We start from the raw sequence: 19,140 nt of genomic DNA on the forward strand, positions 1-19,140 counted from the left end.
GACTAGTTTAACATGCTCCGTCATACGTAGGAACAGCACAGTTACCATCAGTGAAGACTAAATGAGACTTGGAGGGATGAGAGGTAAAAGAATAGTATATTTGTACTATGTTCTCTCTACCTTGCTTGATTGTAACTAGATAGATAATGCATCAACAGACCTCACCCGAGTTACTAATGCCCACTCTTAGTGGTATAAATAGTTAACTTTTTTGTGAGTCTCTCTCTCTGTCTTTCTCTTTCTCTCTGTGTCTTGCCAGCAGCCCAAAATGCAATGAAAGCATGTCCAGGCACTTTCAGCTTGCAAAGTGAAAATATTACAGGTACTATAAATTTAACGTGTGTTGCGGTAAAATAGCTATGTGAAGCAGTATAAGGAAAATTACCCTAACCATGCCCCTTTCTTAAATCACAGGTGCTATTTTTGCTATATTTATAGCAAAATGATGAATCTAGGCCTGTGATATACATCTTATTACAGATATATGTTAAAATAATATACATTTGTACAAACAAAAATGACAAAGCATAAGAGAAACTATTACACATATCTGAAATTAAAGTATAAGCCCCCTGGAATATTTTGATGTTTATATTACAAATAAGATAAGTATAAATAGATGTGTTCCCAGGAACCTGTTCTCAAACTCTCTCAGATCAAGCAAGTGACCTTTGCAAACTCACAATTATTAACTTAGAATTTAATTGTAACTTTAAACTAAACAAAATAAAGTCAAACTCTGTCTAGACAGGGTCCTAAGAATTGGCAGCTTCCCCAAACCATTGCAAATAGATATTATTTTTGTAAATGATGCTGTATACCTGTATTTGAAAAGTGGCTCAGTATCTTTATCTTCCCTCTACTGATGGCCTTTTGACAGTGAATGAATTCTGCAAATATTTGGTCTTCCACAATTGTAAAGTGCCTCCACATTTTTTATATCTTGCAGGATCAACTCCCCCTTTCCTTTGGTACTGCTGCTAGGGCTGGAGTTGAGGGCGAATCAGGAGAGAAATAGTCAGGGACATTTCTTATATTCTCCACTAACTGCTCTTCCTGGGGGGGGGGGGGGTGCTCTTATCTCTTGCTTCCTCCTGCAGCTACTCACTGGATAATGCACAAGTAACAAGTCTCCTCAAACTTTTCTGAGTTGCCAGCAGTTCAATATCCTCTAAGTCTGCCAAACCCTGACATGATTCATCTGAATCAGTACTTTCCCTAAATATCTGCTGCAGACACTGCTCAGAAGGAACTGAGGGAGTGCGGTGCAGCTTTTGAGTGCTCCGCTGCCAGTGCCCCTGCCCCTTCTCTGCTGCAAACACCCTTCACTGTCTTTGTCTTCTTCTACCCCTACCCCATAGGAGCAGAGATGAAAGCAGGTGGCTGCTGCACAGTCCTTCCTCTGGTTTCCCCCTATAAAAATAAAAATCTCTTTACCTTGGACATGGGACTCCAGATTTTCATACTACTTATCTCCTCAACAGGACTGCTTATGCTGGCATTAGATTCCTGTTAAGAAAAAGTAAAAACTTATTGCCATTGTTGTTCCCAGTGCTATATCTAGATTTTGCTCCTTGTGGTATGATGGAATATGTTACACTCAATCACTGACAGTAGCTAGATGGTTTTAGAGTTATAATGCAGTGGGGATGTGCAGGCCAAATAAATTAATTTCTATTTGTTCTTTTGAATGGGGGATTTTTTTCATTTTTCTTTGTTCATACAGGGCCAGATTTTAAAAGCCCTGCGTGCGTAAATCAGGCTGGATTTACATGCGCAGGGGGGTTATGCGCGCCGAGCCTATTTTGCATAGGCCCACTGATGCATGCAAGCCCCGGGCCTATGGGATCTTATATCTGGGACTACCAACCTAGGGGTTACATATAGAAGCATAATACACAGTAAAGAAACAAACCAAAAAAAAAAAACCCAACTCCACCAAAAAAACAGTACCTCTCTAAGGCCCTCCATCACCCATCCTGCCCCCAAACGAAAGCTGCAGGACCTGGGCTTATCCAACTTTGCTGAGCCATGCTAGCTGAGGCTTCCCTGGGTCCCTCCATTCCTCTTTCTGCTACCCAAAGAAGCTCTACTTCCCCTTGAAGCCCCCTCTCACTCCACGCTAAATTTGCCAAGGCCACAGACATTCTTGGCCCCCATTTACCCTTTCCATGGTGGAAGGTCATGCTCAAGAAAGGGGCAGAAGTGATAGTCACATCTGGGTAAGGCGAAGAACAAGTATCATGACAGCCGGCTCCAGCCAGCACTCTCTAAAATCCTATCCAGATGATGCATGAGGTCTGCTACCTTTGCAGCAGGCAGGCAAGTTACCAAGAAATCGTCATGCATACCAGTTACCCTCCTATTGATGTTCTAATGATTGAATCGCCAACTACAATATGGATTTCCCTATGCATCCTCCTTAAGGAGTATGTTTAAAGTTAAGGTATTTTAAATTTGATTATTAGGTATCATAAGTGAGTTTGCTAATGACTAGCAATAGGACAAATGTTAATCACTAAAATCAGTTAAAATATTTACATTGTACTAAATGACTGATTAACTTGTATTTTAAAGATTTTCCTCCTAATAGGAGTAATAATTTGTATATCAAAAACTGTAAGTGAGGTGAGTGGGAGTGGGGAAGGATGATGGGATCAAACACCAGTGACTACTTTATCTTTATTCAAAATGATTTAATTGCTAATGTTATATGGCACTTAGGGGGATATTCATCAAATCACATTAGGGCATTATCTTGGGCATTAGGGCCCTTACACCTGAGATAAATATGCATCACGAAATGCATATGCAAGTTTATTCAAGTGGGAGGAGTTTAGGCAGAGTAAATGGAAATGAGGGCTGTTTAACATTGCATGCAAAAACATAACTCACACTATCACAGGATTTAACTACACCTATTTTCTTGGTATTATGCCTGCAATAGCTGTTTCATATGGCCAAAACAGAATTTATCGCAAATCCCCTTTCAAGAGAGAGAGAGAGAGAGAGAGAAAGAGAGAGAGAGAGACTCTATGGAGGCCCACAAAAAACCTTTGAACTATTTATACCACTGTAAGATGGGGCACTATTAGCACGGATGAGGTTTGTGGGCTGAGTTGGATTTTAGGGGGTAGAATAACATGCACAGTCATGCCTATGAACAGCTCAGTTACCTTCAGTGAACATTTAATGTGATCTGGAGGGATGAAAGAAGAGTGGATGTGTACCATGTTCTAGGGGTGGTCATTCGTTTTTCAGAAAAAATTCATTTTCGGGTTAATGCATGCTAACGGGAGTTAGCATGCACTAACTCTGCCAGTCAAAAAAGTGTGCTGCAGCATTCAAAAAAGCAAACAGAATGTTGGGAATTATTAGGAAGGGAATGGTTAATAAATTGGAAAATGTCATAATGTCTCTGTATTGCTCCACGGTAACACCGCACCTTGAATACTGTGTACAGTTCTGGTTGCCGCATCTCAAAAAAGATATAGTTGCGATGGAGAAGGTACAGAAAAGGGCAACCAAAATGATAAACGGGATGGAACAGCTCCCCTATGAGGAAAGACTGAAGAGGTTAGGGCTGTTCATCTTGGAGAAGAGACGGCTGAGGTAGAGGTCTTTAAGATAGTGAGAGGTCTTGAACGAATAGAGGTGAATCGATTATTTACACTTTCAAATAATAGAAGGACTAGGGGGCATTCCATGAAGTTAGCAAGTAGCAAGTTGATATTTAGGAGAGTTGTGGGTGAATCCTTGGACCAGTGGCAGATGACCACGTCCCCAGGGGAAGATCCTGAGAGGGACCACCGGTCAAGCTCAGAGTTAGGAGACAGACACACACTAGTTCTTTTATTAGACAGTAGGGATGTGAATCGTTTTTTGACGATTTAAAACAATCATCAGATATATTTATTTATTTATTTATTTATTTATAGCTTTTAAATACCAACATTCAAATGAATATCACATCGGTTCACATACAACTGGGGAGTCAAAAACTGGTAGAGAGAAAGGAAGGATAAAAGTTACAATTAACAGGGAATCATAAGGAACTGGGAGAGAAAGCAGAATGGTCTAAGGGGCCAAGTCAAAGTGTGAGCAGAAAGAATACAGCAAAAACTTAAAACTTTGTTGCCATAGGAACTATATTACAAAGTATATTTACAAAACTGTATGACAGTTATGACTGTATGACAGATATATTTAAAATCATCAAAAATTGTTAGAGCCGCGATACAATAGCAATTCCCCCGATTTATCGTCAAAAAATTGTAAATTGGGGTAGGGGGGAGGGCAGGAAAACCGGCACACCAAAACAACCCTAAAACCCACCCAGACCCTTTAAAACAAATCCCCCACCTTCCTGAACCCCCCAAAATGTTTTAAATTACCTGGGGTCCGGTGCCCCCCACTGGAGGGGGGGGGGGGGTCCCAGCACGATCTCCCACTCTCGGGCCACAGCTGCGTGGGTCGTATGACATACTGAGGGCAAAGGTAGCGCCGGCGCCATTTTGAATATTGGCAATACGGCCCGAGTGCAGGAGGTCGCTCCCGGACCCCCGCTGGACTTTTGGCAAGTCTTGTGGGGGTCAGGAGGCCCCCCCAAGCTGGCCAAAAGTCCCTGGGGGTCCAGCGGGGGTCCAGGAGCAATCTCCTGCACTCGTGACATCGAGTGACAGGAACCAAAATGGCGCCGGCGCTACCTTTGCCCTGTCATATGGTAAGGGCAAAGGGCCACCGGCACCATTTCTATTAACGCAGCCATGACCCGAGAGCGGGAGATCGCGCCGGGACCCCCCCCCCCCCCCACTGGACCCCAGGTAATTTAAAACATTTTGGGACTGTTTTAATGTATTTCCGCCCTGGAGGCGACTGTTCAGTTCCTTGTAAACCGGTGCGATATGTATTCTTAACAGGAACATCGGTATATAAAAATAATAAATAAGTAAATAAATAAATAATTTAAAACATTTTGGGGGTTTTCGGGAGGGTGGGGGGATTTGTTTTAAAGGGTCGGGTGGATTTTAGGGTTGTTTTGGTGTGCCGGTTTTCCCGCCGATTTACGATTTGACAATTTTTTAACAAAAAAAACCATGACGATCAGATTTCCCTCCCCCCCCAGCCAAAATTGATCATTAAGACGATCGATCACACGATTCACATCCCTATTAGACAGTATACTGAACCACCAGAGGTGGCAGTAGTGAGCTGGAATGCCCGGCTGGGCTGTAGTCCCTCAGATACTGGAATAGCGATCCCTGGAGGCTGAGCTGTAGAGAAACTGAAATATAGTGAGTATGCAGAGTTCATGTACCGAACCTGATGGTAACACTCACACAATGTCTCATAGAAGCCCAGGAGCTGGAATGAATAGGCCCTCGAGGATCGAGTACCTGGTTCCAGGGAAAGCTCTGAGAGAGCGATGGTAACTCACTGATGTAGTTGGCAGTGATGACTTCCAAGCAGAAGAGAATACGGAGCAAGTCTGGGAACGAGGCCCTCGAGGAGTGAATACCAGATCCAGATTGTCTCCTGAAAAACAAAGGAGAGAGCGAGTCCCCTGAGGAGCGGGTACCCCTGGTAAGTCCGAGGAGGCAGAGTAGCTTAGGTAGAGTAACCTGTTGCTAACTCGATTTGTTAGCAAATTCTAAGACCTTATATATTCGTCGTGGGTGACATCATCTCAGGGGGATGCCCCTGAGATTCGCGCCATCGCCGGTACTTCAGTCGGAGCCGTGCCGTGCCCCTAGGCCTCCAGGAAACATGGCGGGTTGCAACGTCTAGCCGGTCCGGGGACGCCAGAGGACTTCGGCAGAAGGATGCCACAGCAGCCAAACTTCCCGCAGGTGAAGAGGGAGGCGCCAAAGAGGTAAGGAGGGCGGAAAGAGGGCATCGGGAACTGACGGACACAATACACATTTAAGACTAATCGGAGAAAATTCTTTTTCACTCAACGCACAATTAAGCTCTGGAATTTGTTGTCAGAGGATGTGGTTAGTGCAGTTAGTGTAGCTGGGTTCAAAAAAGGTTTGGATAAGTTCTTGGAGGAGAAGTCCATTAACTGCTATTAATCAAGTTTACTTAGGGAATAGCCACTGCTATTAATTACATCAGTAGCATGGGAACTTCTTAGTATTTGGATAATTTCCAGGTTCTTACGGCCTGGTTTGGCCTCTGTTGGAAACAGGATGCTGGGCTTGATGGACCCTTGATCTGACCCAGCATGGCAATTTCTTATGTTCTTATGTAGTACGCACTGTCAGGAGTTAGCATGCACTAACCCAAATATCGTGGCCCCCCGAAAAAAAAAACTCCTAAACCGCAGGAAAAACAAAATTCCTGTGTGCGGGAGGGTGGTCAAAATGAAGCCTGACACGATATGAAAACCCAAAGCACATCTCTACCATGTTCTGTCTTTCTTGCTCGATTGCAGCTAGGTAGACAGTGCTTCAAGCTAGGTAGAGAGAACATGGTACAAATCTACTCTTCTTTCACTTTTCATCCCTCCAAATCACATTAAATCTTCACTGAAGGTAACTGTGCTGTTTGTAAGTATGACTGTGCATGTAAAATTGCCCCCCAGAACACACTCTACCCCCACCTCACCTCGAGTTACAAGTGCCCCCTCTTACAGTGGTATAAATAGTTAACTTTTTTGACACTCTCTTTCTCTCTCTCTCTTGCCAGCAGACTAAAATTCAAAAAAAGGCTGTCCACCTATGACTCAGCTAGCAATTTGAAAGTATGTCAGGTACAATAAATTTAACATGTGTTGTGGTAAAATAGCTATGCGAAGCAGTATAAGGAAAATTACCCTAATCATGCTCCTTTATAAATCACAGATGCTATTTTTGCTATATTTATTGCAAAATGATTAATCTAGGCCCAAGTAATGTACATCTTACTACATATATAATATGTTAAAATAATATACATTTATACAAACAAAAATGACAAAGCATAAGAGAATCTATTACACATATTTCTGAAATTACAAGTATAAGCCCCCTGGAATATTTTGATGTTTATTACAAATAAAATAAGGGTAAATAAATGGATCCCCCAGGAATCCATTCACAAACTTTCTCAGATCAAGCAAGTGACCTTTGCAAACTCACAATTATTGGCTTAGAATTTAATTGTAACTTTAAACTAAACAGAATAAATTCAAGCTCTGGCTAGACAGGGTCCTAAGAACTGGCAGCTTCCCAAAACCATTGCAAATAGATATTATTTTTGTAAATGATGCTGTATACCTGTATTTGAAAAGTGGCTCAGTATCTTCCCTCTACTGATGGACTTTTGACAGTGAATGAATTCTGCAAATAATTGGTCTTCCACAATTGTAAAGTGCCTCCACATTTTTTATATCTTGCAGGATCCCCTCACCCTCTCCTTGGGTGCTGCTGCTGGGGCTGGAGTTGAGGGCAAACCAGGAGAGAAAAAGCCAGGGATATCTCTCATACTCTCCACTAACTGCTCTTCCTGGGGGGGTATGCTTAGTCCTAGTAGTATCTCTTGCTTTTTCCTGCAGCTACTCATTGGATAATACCCAAGAAATTAGACTCCTCAAACCTTTCTGAGTTACAATAAGTTCCAGATCCTCGAAGTCTAACAAACCTTCATATGATGCATCTGAATCAGTGCTTTCTTTAAATATCTGCTGCAGACACTGCTCAGGAAGAACTGTGGGAGTGCTGTGCTGCTTTTGGGTGCTGCACTGCCAGTGTCCCTGCCCCTCCTCTGCTGCTAACACCTTCCACTGACTTTGACTTCTTCTACCCCCTTCCCCATAGGAACAGAGGTGGGAGCAGATGGCTGCTCTACAAGCTTCAGTTTTTTGACCACTCTGTCTTCTGGTTTCCCCCTGGGGGAAAAAAACAAAACCTCTCTTTACCTTGGATGGAGGACTGCAGGTTTTGTTATTACTTATCTCCTCAGTGGGACTGTTTGGGCTGATCTTAGGTTCCTGTTAAAAAAAAAAAGAAAATCCTGTTACCATTGTTGCCCCCTTGCTACATCTAGTTTTTGCTCCTTGTGGTATGATGGAATATGATACACTCAGTCACTGCGATTAGCTAATTGGTTTAGTATTGTAAGGCAGTGGGGATGTGCATTGGGATGTGAATCGTTTTTATAATGAATTGAAATATCGTGCGATATTTCTTAATTCGTTATATATCAGTTAAATCACAAAATGAACACTTTACCTCCCGCATTTTTGTGAAAACCGTTTTTCAGGTTAGTGCACGCTAACGGGAGTTAGAGATCACTAACAAAAAAACATTTATTTTTCTTATTTTTTGTTACTTTTTGTTATTTTTTGTTAGTGCGCACTAAAACGAAAAATGATTTTTTACTAAAAAAAAAAAAAAATACAATCCGCGCGAAAACAAGATTTTCCCGCGCCCAGACAAACCCGAAAGCACAAATAATTGGGCACCCAATGCACATCCCTAGTGCGTACCAAAGAAATTAATTTTTATTTGTAGTTTAGGGGATTATTGTCCATCCATCCATAGGTACAATAACACTACATAACAGAGACAGAAATTGATCAAATGTAAATATATCAGATGTTATATTCCATATTAGGAGTTACCACCCAGGAAAAAGATCTAGGCATCATAGTGGATAATACATTGAAATCATCAGCTCAGTGTGCTTTGGCAGTCAAAAAAGCAAACAGAATGTAAGGAATTATTAGGAAGGGAACGATGAATAAAATGGAAAATGTCATAATACCTCCTAAATCACTCCATGGTGAGACCACACCTTGAGTACTGTGCACAATTCTGGTCACCACATCTCAAAAAAGATATAGTTCTACTGGAAAAGGTACAGAGAAGGGCGACCAAAATGATAAAAGGGATGGAACAGCTCCCCTATGAGGAAAGGCTAAAGAGGTTAGGGCTGTTCAGCTTGAAGAAGAGATGGCTGATGGGGGGATATGATAGAAGTCTTTAAAATCATGACAGGTCTAGAACTTGTAGATGTGAATTGGTTATTTACTCTTTTGCATAATAGAAGGACTAGGGGGCAATCTGTGTAGTTAGCAAGTAGCACATTTAAAACTAATTATAGAAAATTATTTTTCACTCAACACACAATTAAGCTCTGAAATTTGTTGCCAGAGGATGTGGTTAGTGCAGTTAGTGTAGCTAGGTTTAAAAAAGGTTTGGATAAGTTCTTGGAGGAGAAGTCCATTACCTGCTATTAATCAAGTTGACTTAGGGGTAACATTTTCAAAAACAGCATGCGTGCGTACTTTTGTTCGCGCACCATGCGCGAACAAACGTACACTGGATTTTATAAGATACGCGCGTAGCCGCGCGTATCTTATAAAATCTGGGGTCGGCGCGTGCAAGGGGGTGCACATTTGTGCATCCTGCGTGCGCCGAGCCCGGCGCATGCTGCCTGTTCCCTCCGAGGCCGCTCCGAAATCGGAGCGGCCTTGGAGGGAACTTTCCTTCCGCCTCCCCTCACCTTCCCCTCCCATCCCCTACCTAACCCCCGCCCCCCGGCCCTATCTAAACCCCCCCATCTTTGTCGGCAGATTTACGCCTACCCGAGGCAGGTGTAAATCTGCGCGCGCCAGCAGGCTGCTGGCGCACCATCACCCGACCCGGGGGCTGGTCCGGAGGCCTCGGCCATGCTCCCAGGCCAGCGCCATGCCCCCGGACCGCCTTCTGACCCCCGGACACGCCCCCTCCCGAGCTTTTACGAATCCCCGGGACTTACGCGCGTCCCGGTGCTATGCACGTGCCGGCGGCCTATGCAAAATAGGCGCGCCGGCACACGAGTGCCCTGCGCGCGTAAATCCAGCCGGATTTACGCGCGCAGGGCTTTTAAAATCCGGCCCTTAGGGAATAGCCAATGCTATTAATTGCATCAGTAGCATGGGATCTACTTAGTGTTTGGATATTTGCCAGGTACTTGTAGCCTGGATTGGCCACTGTTGGAAATAGGATGCTGGGCTTGATGGACCCTTGGTCTGACCCAGTATGGCAATTTCTAATGTTCTTAAGTTCTTAGATCGCTGTGAACCAGCAGTGAACTTCAGCCAGTGATAGCAGGAAGGTTTTCCTATCACTGGAGTTCAGAGCAATAGCTGTAGAATGGAAGCATATCAGGGATAGGTTGGTGACCTAGGAGCCTATTCCAACTGGTTGCCAACTGCTCTCTCAATCTTTCTCCTTTTTTTGTGTGGCACTAGAGCTTTGACTTCCTCCTAGGCTTACCTGTCCTTCATTTATTCTTATTTTGGATGGATCATCCTGGTTGGTAACTGAAATGGATACCACAAAAGCCTCGTCAGATCCCTGGTCAGTCTGAGTCTTCTTGTTCTTTGACTACATCAACAAGAACAAAAGATAAAAAGTAGTCACCTTAATAAACAAGATTTTATTGTTACTGGATCAGCCATCAACTATCTTAACGAAAAAGTTAGGATGAGGAAAGTAAGTGCTTTAGGCCTCTGCTCAACATCTTGGGAAAAATAAAAGAAAAAGAAATTGGAGATACTTTGTTTCCCGGCTTGTTTGTCCTGGTTTGACCTAAAAAACTGGGAGGGAGCTTTTTGCTATTTTTTTTGTTTTGACTTTCAGTTATGCAGCTCTAGCATTGCTCTGTTGCATTCCCCAAATTCTTTGGTGTTTCTCTGCATTGTTTTGTGCCTGCCAAGACCCTCAATCCTCTCAAGGTCAAAATAGTCCACCCCAAGATGGTACATAAAATTTTCTATAAGAAGCAACATGTATTCTTTCTTTCAGGACCTTTTGCAAATAGTTCAGAAAAAGCACACGAGTTTCATGGAAGTGAAGAAAACCTCGCAATAACACGTCCTACCCTATGAGATGCTCTACCCGGACAGGATGAAGGTGTCAGCAAATAACAAACAGAGTTTTCTATCTGCAGAAGAGGTGTGGCACTTCTTGGCTGGTCTGGGGTAGGAGTAATTCAGATTCCAACCAGGAAAATTCACAAGGAGATAGTGGTGGCTCATAAACAGTAAGCTCCGTATGAGATCTCTCTCTGTCCATGCCACATTGGCAATGTGGAATGTTTAACTGGAAACCTATATTACAGTGGTGGTCAACTCCAGGCCTCGAGAGCCACAAATAGGCCAAATTTTCTGGGTATCCCACAAATAAATATGCACGAGCTAGATTTGCATACAATAGAGGCAGTACATGCAAATCTATCTCGTGCATATTCATTTTGGATATCCTGAAAACTTGGGGGTCAATTTTAAAAGGAGCTCGCTCGTGTCCATGTGTGCGCAGTTCCTGGCGCGCGCACATGGATGTGTCAGTTTTATAACATGCGTACAATGCAATCAGGCCTCCCCCAGTTCCCTTCCAGTCCGCTCCAATTAAGAAGTGTACGGGGAGGGAACTTTCATATCTCTATCCCTACCCTTCCTACATCTTCCCCGACCTCTAACCTAATCCTAACTATCCCCATTTTTTTGTTTTTTTATTAACTGCGCCATTAGAGCAGAAGCAACTTCCAGCCAGCGCGCACTTCCCCAGGACAGCAAGTAATGCTGCTGACCCGGCCCGCCCCATGCCCCATCCCCTCAGCCCTGGCACTTGTGCATGTATCGGAGTTTGCATATGTGGCTGGGCCTGTTGGAAAATGAGTCCGGCGCCCTTAAGGTCCAGCCACATGTATAAACCCTGAAAATTACACACGTGGGCCTTTGAAAATTTACCTGTTGGTCTGTTTGTGGCTCTCGAGGACCAAAGTTAGCAACCCCCTGCTCTAAGGTATCAGGCCAGGGGAAGAATGGATCATGACCTAAAGTCACATGTGGAATTTATGGTGGTTAGTTTTTTGCTTTTCAGTTCTGGACTTAATTTGTTTAACATAGTGCACATAATTTGTTCTTAAATTTAAAAGTATACCTGTTTTTTTTTATTATTATTATTATTTTTTTTTTTACTAATTTTCTTTGTTGAACTGCAGTTGTCTGAATGGAAACAATCCTGTACTGATCTACAGACTATATACCTTTTACATCATCTTTTTCCACATTTTTTTTTTAAGTTTTTGATTTTTGTAATGTTTTGTGAGAGATGTGGTTGTGTCTATGAGGGCACTTTGGGATGCTCATTTCCAGACTTAGATTAAACCAGAAGACCTACTTCTGTTGTGGTTTGTTTTTTTTTGTTTGTTTGTTTGTTTGTTTTCTATCTACTACTCTTTTCATTTTGGATATAGACAGTTTTCTTTCCTTGTTTCTTGGTGGGATTTTGGTGGTAAATAATGCACTGATGATAGGAGATTAAAGCCTGGAATTTTACCGTGTACCCCTGGGTGATGATTTCTGGCTCTTTTTTTCTGTTTAGGTGCAACTGGCTTAAGCTTGTTTACTTGGATATATATGATAAGCAACTCCAGAGCAACAGCTTGCACTGCATTGTGAGGTAATGGGAGGGTGGGGACTGGGAGAAAGGAGAACAGTCATTGGATATACTGAACTCCTTTTCATATGCTGGGATATTTCTTAGTGCTTGTGATGTGGGGGGGTTGGCAGTTTTAGGATGTTATATGTTTTTATATTAATGCTTGGGTGAAAATCACAAGTTCTCTTAAAAATATAAGGGCCTTGGAAAAAGTCATTCATGGATTTTGAAATCCAGCAAAACCCGGACAGTCTTCCTCTATTCTTGAATCTGCCCAGGGATGAGCTTAAATCTCTTCAGATATCCAATACTGAACATTCTGGAAGATGCACTAAACAGAAATATGAAAATGGCAGAAAGGCAGATTCACTTTTAGCTAGGGCTATGAGGGAAGGAATAAATAATTCTGAAATTATTTGCTAAACATTTTGCTAGTCTGTATAGTGCCTCAAAGTGCCCTGGAGAAGAGGTGATTGATGTCTTCATTGATCCACTATAGCTGCCCAAAATTTTGGATTGTTTGCTAGAGGGCCTGAAGGAGCCCATTATGGTGGGAGAGGTCTGTAGGGCCTCTAAATTTGAGCACCCCATAAAAGCCAAGACCCAGATGGGTTTCAACTTAATTTTTATAAAAACTTTTTAGAGATGATTTTCCCAATGCTTTGTGAATTGTTCAATTATATTCAAGAATCTAATACTAGGATCGGGAATCTCACTGAAGCACTTTTTAGTACATAAGAAAACATTCATTAGATTGCACTTTGCACAGGCCCATTTCATTAATTAAAGCAGATATTCAAATTCTAGTGAAAATAAATTGAGGACTTAAGGGATCTGATCAATCGAGATCAGACAGGATTTATAAAAGGTATGTTTTCGACTAATAACACTAGGCACGTATTCAATATTATGAACCTGGCAAACAGACATAAGGCTTCTGGTGATATAATCTCTATTGTTACTGATAAGACTTTTGACTGCATCTCATGACACTGCCTTTTTAAGATGTTAAGAAAGTGTGGGGTTCTGGCACAGTCTACTGCTTGGATTCAGGCCCTATATTCTAAACCTATGGTGAAGATTTTATCCCATGGTGTTGTATTGGTTCCATTTAAAATTTGTAGAGGTATTGGATAGGAATGCCCCTTATCTCTTATTCTGTTTGATTTAGTTATAGAACTCTTAGCTCAGGCAATTTGAGTTATTGATTTGTCTTTTCACATTCAAGTTATGACCTCCGTAAATGCAGATGACGCACTCCTATATCTCACTAATCTAAAACGATCTATTCCTGCTCTTATGATTGAACTTCAGGCACGTAGTTCTGTATCAGGATATTTAGTTAATTACTTAGTAGGCCCACATAGGTTGCTCCCACCTGGATTGCATCAGTTCAAAATGGCAGAGGAAGGAAATAAATATTTGAGTATTCGGGTACCAAAAGTAATTCCTAAACTCTATGAGGTAATCTGTACTCCTATCCTGGAAAAGATTAAATTTGATTTAGTAAAATGTTCCTCCCCTCCTCATATCTTGGCTTGGTAGAGTGAATTTAATTAAAATGGTGATTTTTCCCAGATTTATCTATCCATTTTTGCACCTGTATTCTAATATCACAAATTCTGTTTTTCTGACTCTTAAAGGCAATGTTTTGAGGTTTTTTTTGTGAAAGGGTAGCCCCCCTAGATTGAAATATTTAGAACTGCTTAAATCTAAGAAATTTAGAGGCATAGATCTACCTGACTTCCAAATATATTATTGAGTGCAAGATTGGCTTGCCTTCGAAGATGGATGGGTACTAATCCACCAAAACTGTAGTCAGTGTTGGAGGAAGGGGGAGCACTGGGGCATGCTTAGCATCCTTATACAGATGCCAAATACTTCCAACTTGTATTAGAATATATGTAGGGGCAACCTGTCATTGCACACACTTTGACAGTATGGATACAGTCATCAAAAAACTGGCCTTACATGACTAAATCATACATTACCTACTGTTAAAATCACACAGGTGTCGGAGACCTATATGCATGATATTTCAAGATGGTGGTTCCAGCTATTTGCCTCTTAGGACTATAGAGTGACATGACTGGTATGTCACTGGTATGGCTGGTCCTCAGAAATTAGCAAATCAGCTACTTTATACAGCTTGTCTTACAACTGCACACATGTGGAAACAAACACCTACCATATTATGCTGGGAAAATAAAGTGGTAGAGATTGCAATTCTGGAAAAAATGACATATGCACATAGACGGTAACTTTAAGTGCGCAGGCACCCATTTATGCACGAATGCGTGCGCGAGCGGACATACTCGGGAATTTTAAATTGCCTGCGTAAGTGTGCGCGTACTATTTTAAATATACTTAATATACATATATATGTTGTTGCTAATTTCAAGTGGTTATACAAGCAAATGTTATACGCATATCTTCCATGGAAATTTGTCAGCTTTAACATGCACAGCTAAGTAGATTTTAAATCAGGCACGAATGAAGGAAATAGCCAGTTTGACCAATTAGTCCACCAGTTTGCCCACTCTATCTCTAGGTCATCCAGACCTCTCTGTTTCTTCAGCCTGCACTCCCTTCAGTTTACCCAGACTCCTCACCCAGTCGTTTTAGGCCTAAAACAAGTTTTCTACAAACTTGCACCTCAAGCTGAGCAGAAGTAAATATGTGCGGGTAACAGCCTGACGTGTGCTGTGGGCATAGGACTTAAAATCTGTATATATGCACATAAATATTGACCATGCCCTGGAATGCCCCTGACATGCCCTAACTCTGCCCCTTTTTTATGTTCTTTGCATTGCTCACACACATGCATATATGCACATAATTGGGCTGTTTTAAAATATGAGCTGCTCACGCTTTGCCCAGATACTTGCATATATGGGCCTTTTAATGCAAGCAACTCTTTTAAAATTCACCCCTTAGAGAACAAAGTGATATATACAAGAACATATGGTCTCTGTATTGGGTCTGGTGGGGAGAGATAATGGATAAAAAATATATTTTATGTTCTCATTTCTATGTACTTTGTGTAAAGTGTGAATATTAAGATGTATTTCTTTCTCTATTGTCAGTATTATTGTCTGTTGTCTATTATTATTACAATAAAAAGTTATAAACAAAATAGTCCACTTGTGGCCTAGAGTCTCAACCGGAGGTGACTAAACAAATGCTTCCCAGCCAATGATAGAGCCAAAAGGCCAATGTAGTCCTAGAGCCGCATCATAGAAACAAAGAGAGCAACACGCACTACAGGCAGCAAGGCACGGCAGCAGTACCTGTTGTTGAGGTGCCGGCTGAAGACATGGACCGGGATTAAATCCCTGGCCAGCACTGATGTCATCAGGGCACAGGGGTCATGTGGGGTTGCTGTGGGGTCTTGAAATCTGAGGCATTTGGGTGCATGTGTGCCTAAGGAAAGGCACAGCATGGCTGGTGCTGGGGGCATGATGGAGGCATCCCTGCCACCAGGGATCCTTGCTGTTTTCTGGGGTGAGTCCAGATGTGGGGCTATCCCACAACAGGCCCAACGTTACATGTGGCTCATGTGCCAGGTTTGCAGAATGCCATCACTCGCACATTATCCCATTTCAAATGCTCTTTTTTCAGGTCCTCAGCAACAGAGATGAATACAATTGGAACTCCCACCCCTGATGCATCTAGAAGATTGTTTCACAAAGGTCTGGGGCCTACTGACAGAGATACGTAGACATGGAGTATTGGAAAAAAAATTATGTAAAAGGAATCCATATCCATCTGTCCATAGACACAATAACTTTTCAATAAAGGGATAGGAATTCACCAAATATGAATATCTCAGACAAGTTTGAAAACTAGAAACACTGGGTCAGGATTTTCTGAAAATCAAGTCTTTAAAAAATCCCCATTGCTTGCTATACTAAATTGTTAGAAACTACAGAATATTAACCAGTACTCCCTATCAATCCCCCAACACACACACTGCATTGCACTGTGGCGCAGAGCAACACAGGCTACCAAATAGAGAAAAATAACAGAATTAGCTGGATAAAGATAGCACCAATGGCACTTTCAAAGCCACCTCCCTCACACTTACAAACTATACTCACAAACCCCATACATCTCTTACACACCCCTTTTCCCACATTCTCACACCCTTGCTCATATGCACCTACATTGTGCTGGGAGCAGGAGTCACACACACCTGCTCCCAGCACAATCGGCAGTGATAGTGAAAATAACATACAGATGAAGGATGGTGCCAAATGGTACCTTCCAAGCAACCTACCTCAACACTTCTCATTTCACACATTCATACCTATATATATGCACTTCCTCATGCTTACCATGCCCAATCCCCCACACATTCATCATACAGACACACACATCACACACCTGCCCCCAGCATGCCCATACATTTATATAATAAATGAAGTATTGGTTGAAGGATGTACCAAAAGGGTCCTTCAAAGCCACCTCCCCAACACTTCACACTTCAAAGTACACACACTCACCCATCCCACAATTCCCTCAAAGCACACATATACCCACACATCACACACACACGCACATATACATATGCCTAGCCATACACTTGTCTACTGTACAGCCATGTATACACACATACATCCCCGACAGAGACAGGAACAAGGACCAATGTATCTAATGAAGTACAAAAAAGAGATCATCCAAGCCACCTCCCACATACTTCTCTATTCACATGCAGTTCTCCCAAAAAAACACCCGCCACACAGCCATACCTCTTTATAGCCCCCACAGCCACATACCCTACCTACATTCACACAGTCATAGCCCCCCAAAAAGCATACCCCAACCCGTCCCTAAACATACAATTTGGCTCACACAACCCTTACCCACTCAAACATACACACCCTCATACAAATTCCACATGTGAACAACACTGCAATTCTGACCACACACACTTTCACAACTATGTCCCTACCTATACACACATACGGCCATATCTCCCCAAAAATACAGACATAGCAACCCCCTCTAGATACACAATACCCACTTTCCCAAACCCATACTACACACTCATCCACCTCTCAAAATACATACATGATTTTAGCCCACCTTCAATGTAAACCATAATGCACACCCCACACATACACCTTTTAAAAACAGATCTTGGAAAGCTTTCCTGAATTATGGACAAGGAGGCCTAGATTTGGGAAGGATTTCCGAGATCAACTAGTAGAAGCAGTGGATATAGAGGGTTGTGTTTGGGGTATGTTTCAGCAGAATAAAGTGCAGGAATGCATTTGGGTGCGTGAATGGATGGGGTTTGGGCATGTGTGTATGGGTATGTGTGGGAGATGTGTTTTTGTGATAGCAGTGTGTATGTGATGGGGGAAGGATGTGCGTGGCCTGCGTAGAGATGCTGCCATCAGTGCTGTGCACCTCCCTAGGCGCACGCGTGTGCATCGCTAATCCTTTTAAAGGGCCCACGGCGGGATCCTGACCGCAGCCCCGGATGTTGACATCAGACTTCTCCGTGTGTATAAGCTCAGGCCTCGCTTCATAGTGTTACCTTTGCAGCAGGTCTCCTCATACTCTGAGTACTCGTTGCTGATAGAGAATCCTCTCTACTTCATGTTCCTGACTCCCGTGGTTCCCGGTTCCTGTCTTCCTCGTTCCTGCCTATGTGTTGGACTGACTTTCTGGATTTCGTCTCTGCTATGCCTGACTACTCTTCAGCCTATCTCCAGCCCCGGACCTCTGCTACGCCTGATTACTCTTCAGCCTATCTCCAGCCCCAGACCCCTGCTACGCCTGACTACGCCTGCCTTCTCCATGCCCTGACCATTGCCTTGATTGACTATGCTACAGACTTCTCCGTGTCCAGAATTCTACATTGCTTGCCATGACCTCCACTTGCTGCCAGCCCTGATCCAAGCTTGTCAGTGACGCCTCCTCTAACCTATTCCCTGGACTTGGATTTACAAGTCTCCGGCTTTTCTTTGCTTGAGCGCCTCCAGTTACTCTCCGTTCCATTGGCCACCTGAGTTCCTGTACCGAACCCAGTCTAGGGTAGGACTATGTCACCTATCGACTGCTGTCTCTGGGCTGAACTACCTTTCTTCTCAAACCAACCTCGAGGCCTACCTAAGTCCTGCCGGCCTCGGCACCCAAAGGCTCAACCCGCGGGGAACGAGGGCTGGTATAGGTGAAGCTCCAGCGGACTCTACTTTCAGCCCACTCCTCCTGCTGACGGTGAGGACCCATAGGTCCCTACCTACGGGTTGCGTCAACCCCACCTTGGCCCAAGGGTCCACCTCCAAAGCAACACTGTGTGTAGGTAAGTGGTGAGGGTATGTGAATGAGGTTAGATGTGTGAGGGGGTGAGATTGGGGGATGTTTGTGAGTAAGAGTTTTGGTGTGTGATGGGTTTTATGTAATGGGGTTGTGTGTATAGCATGCATGTAGGTGTTGAGCCAGCTGTTCCCAGTTGCAGGTTTCCTTCCTGCCATAATGGGAGACCAGAATCTGTGGGAGCTTACAGTGACATTAGAATATTGAGAGTCAAGAGATGGCATTCAGAAGATGACAGGAGACTCTCCATCTATGCAGGCAAAGGGATGAACATTGCTAGCATGTGTACTACCTCTGCCTGCTTCTCCTAGTACCCCATGCTATTTCATGCTGTCATGGAAGACCGACATCTATGACGCTATCCTCCCTTTCCCCTAGTGCAGTGGTTCTCAACCCTGTC

The 19,140-nt window shown here is 43.0% G+C and overlaps 1 protein-coding gene across 1 annotated transcript in view; it reads right to left on the reverse strand.

Annotated features, from left to right (window-relative positions):
- Positions 1 to 19,140, reverse strand: part of LOC115093237 — a 96,256-nt gene that overhangs the window by 70,769 nt on the left and 6,347 nt on the right. The window contains exons 2-4 of the mRNA XM_029604913.1: positions 10,245 to 10,355; positions 7,901 to 7,972; positions 1,438 to 1,509 (exon numbers count right to left, since the gene is read on the reverse strand). Of these exons, the coding sequence (XP_029460773.1) occupies positions 1,438 to 1,509; positions 7,901 to 7,972; positions 10,245 to 10,355 (255 nt within the window). The remainder of the gene's footprint in view (positions 1 to 1,437; positions 1,510 to 7,900; positions 7,973 to 10,244; positions 10,356 to 19,140) is intronic.

The sequence above is a fragment of the Rhinatrema bivittatum genome, chromosome 6 (genome assembly GCF_901001135.1).
Source record: "Rhinatrema bivittatum chromosome 6, aRhiBiv1.1, whole genome shotgun sequence".
In the NCBI taxonomy this organism is placed as follows: domain Eukaryota; kingdom Metazoa; phylum Chordata; class Amphibia; order Gymnophiona; family Rhinatrematidae; genus Rhinatrema; species Rhinatrema bivittatum.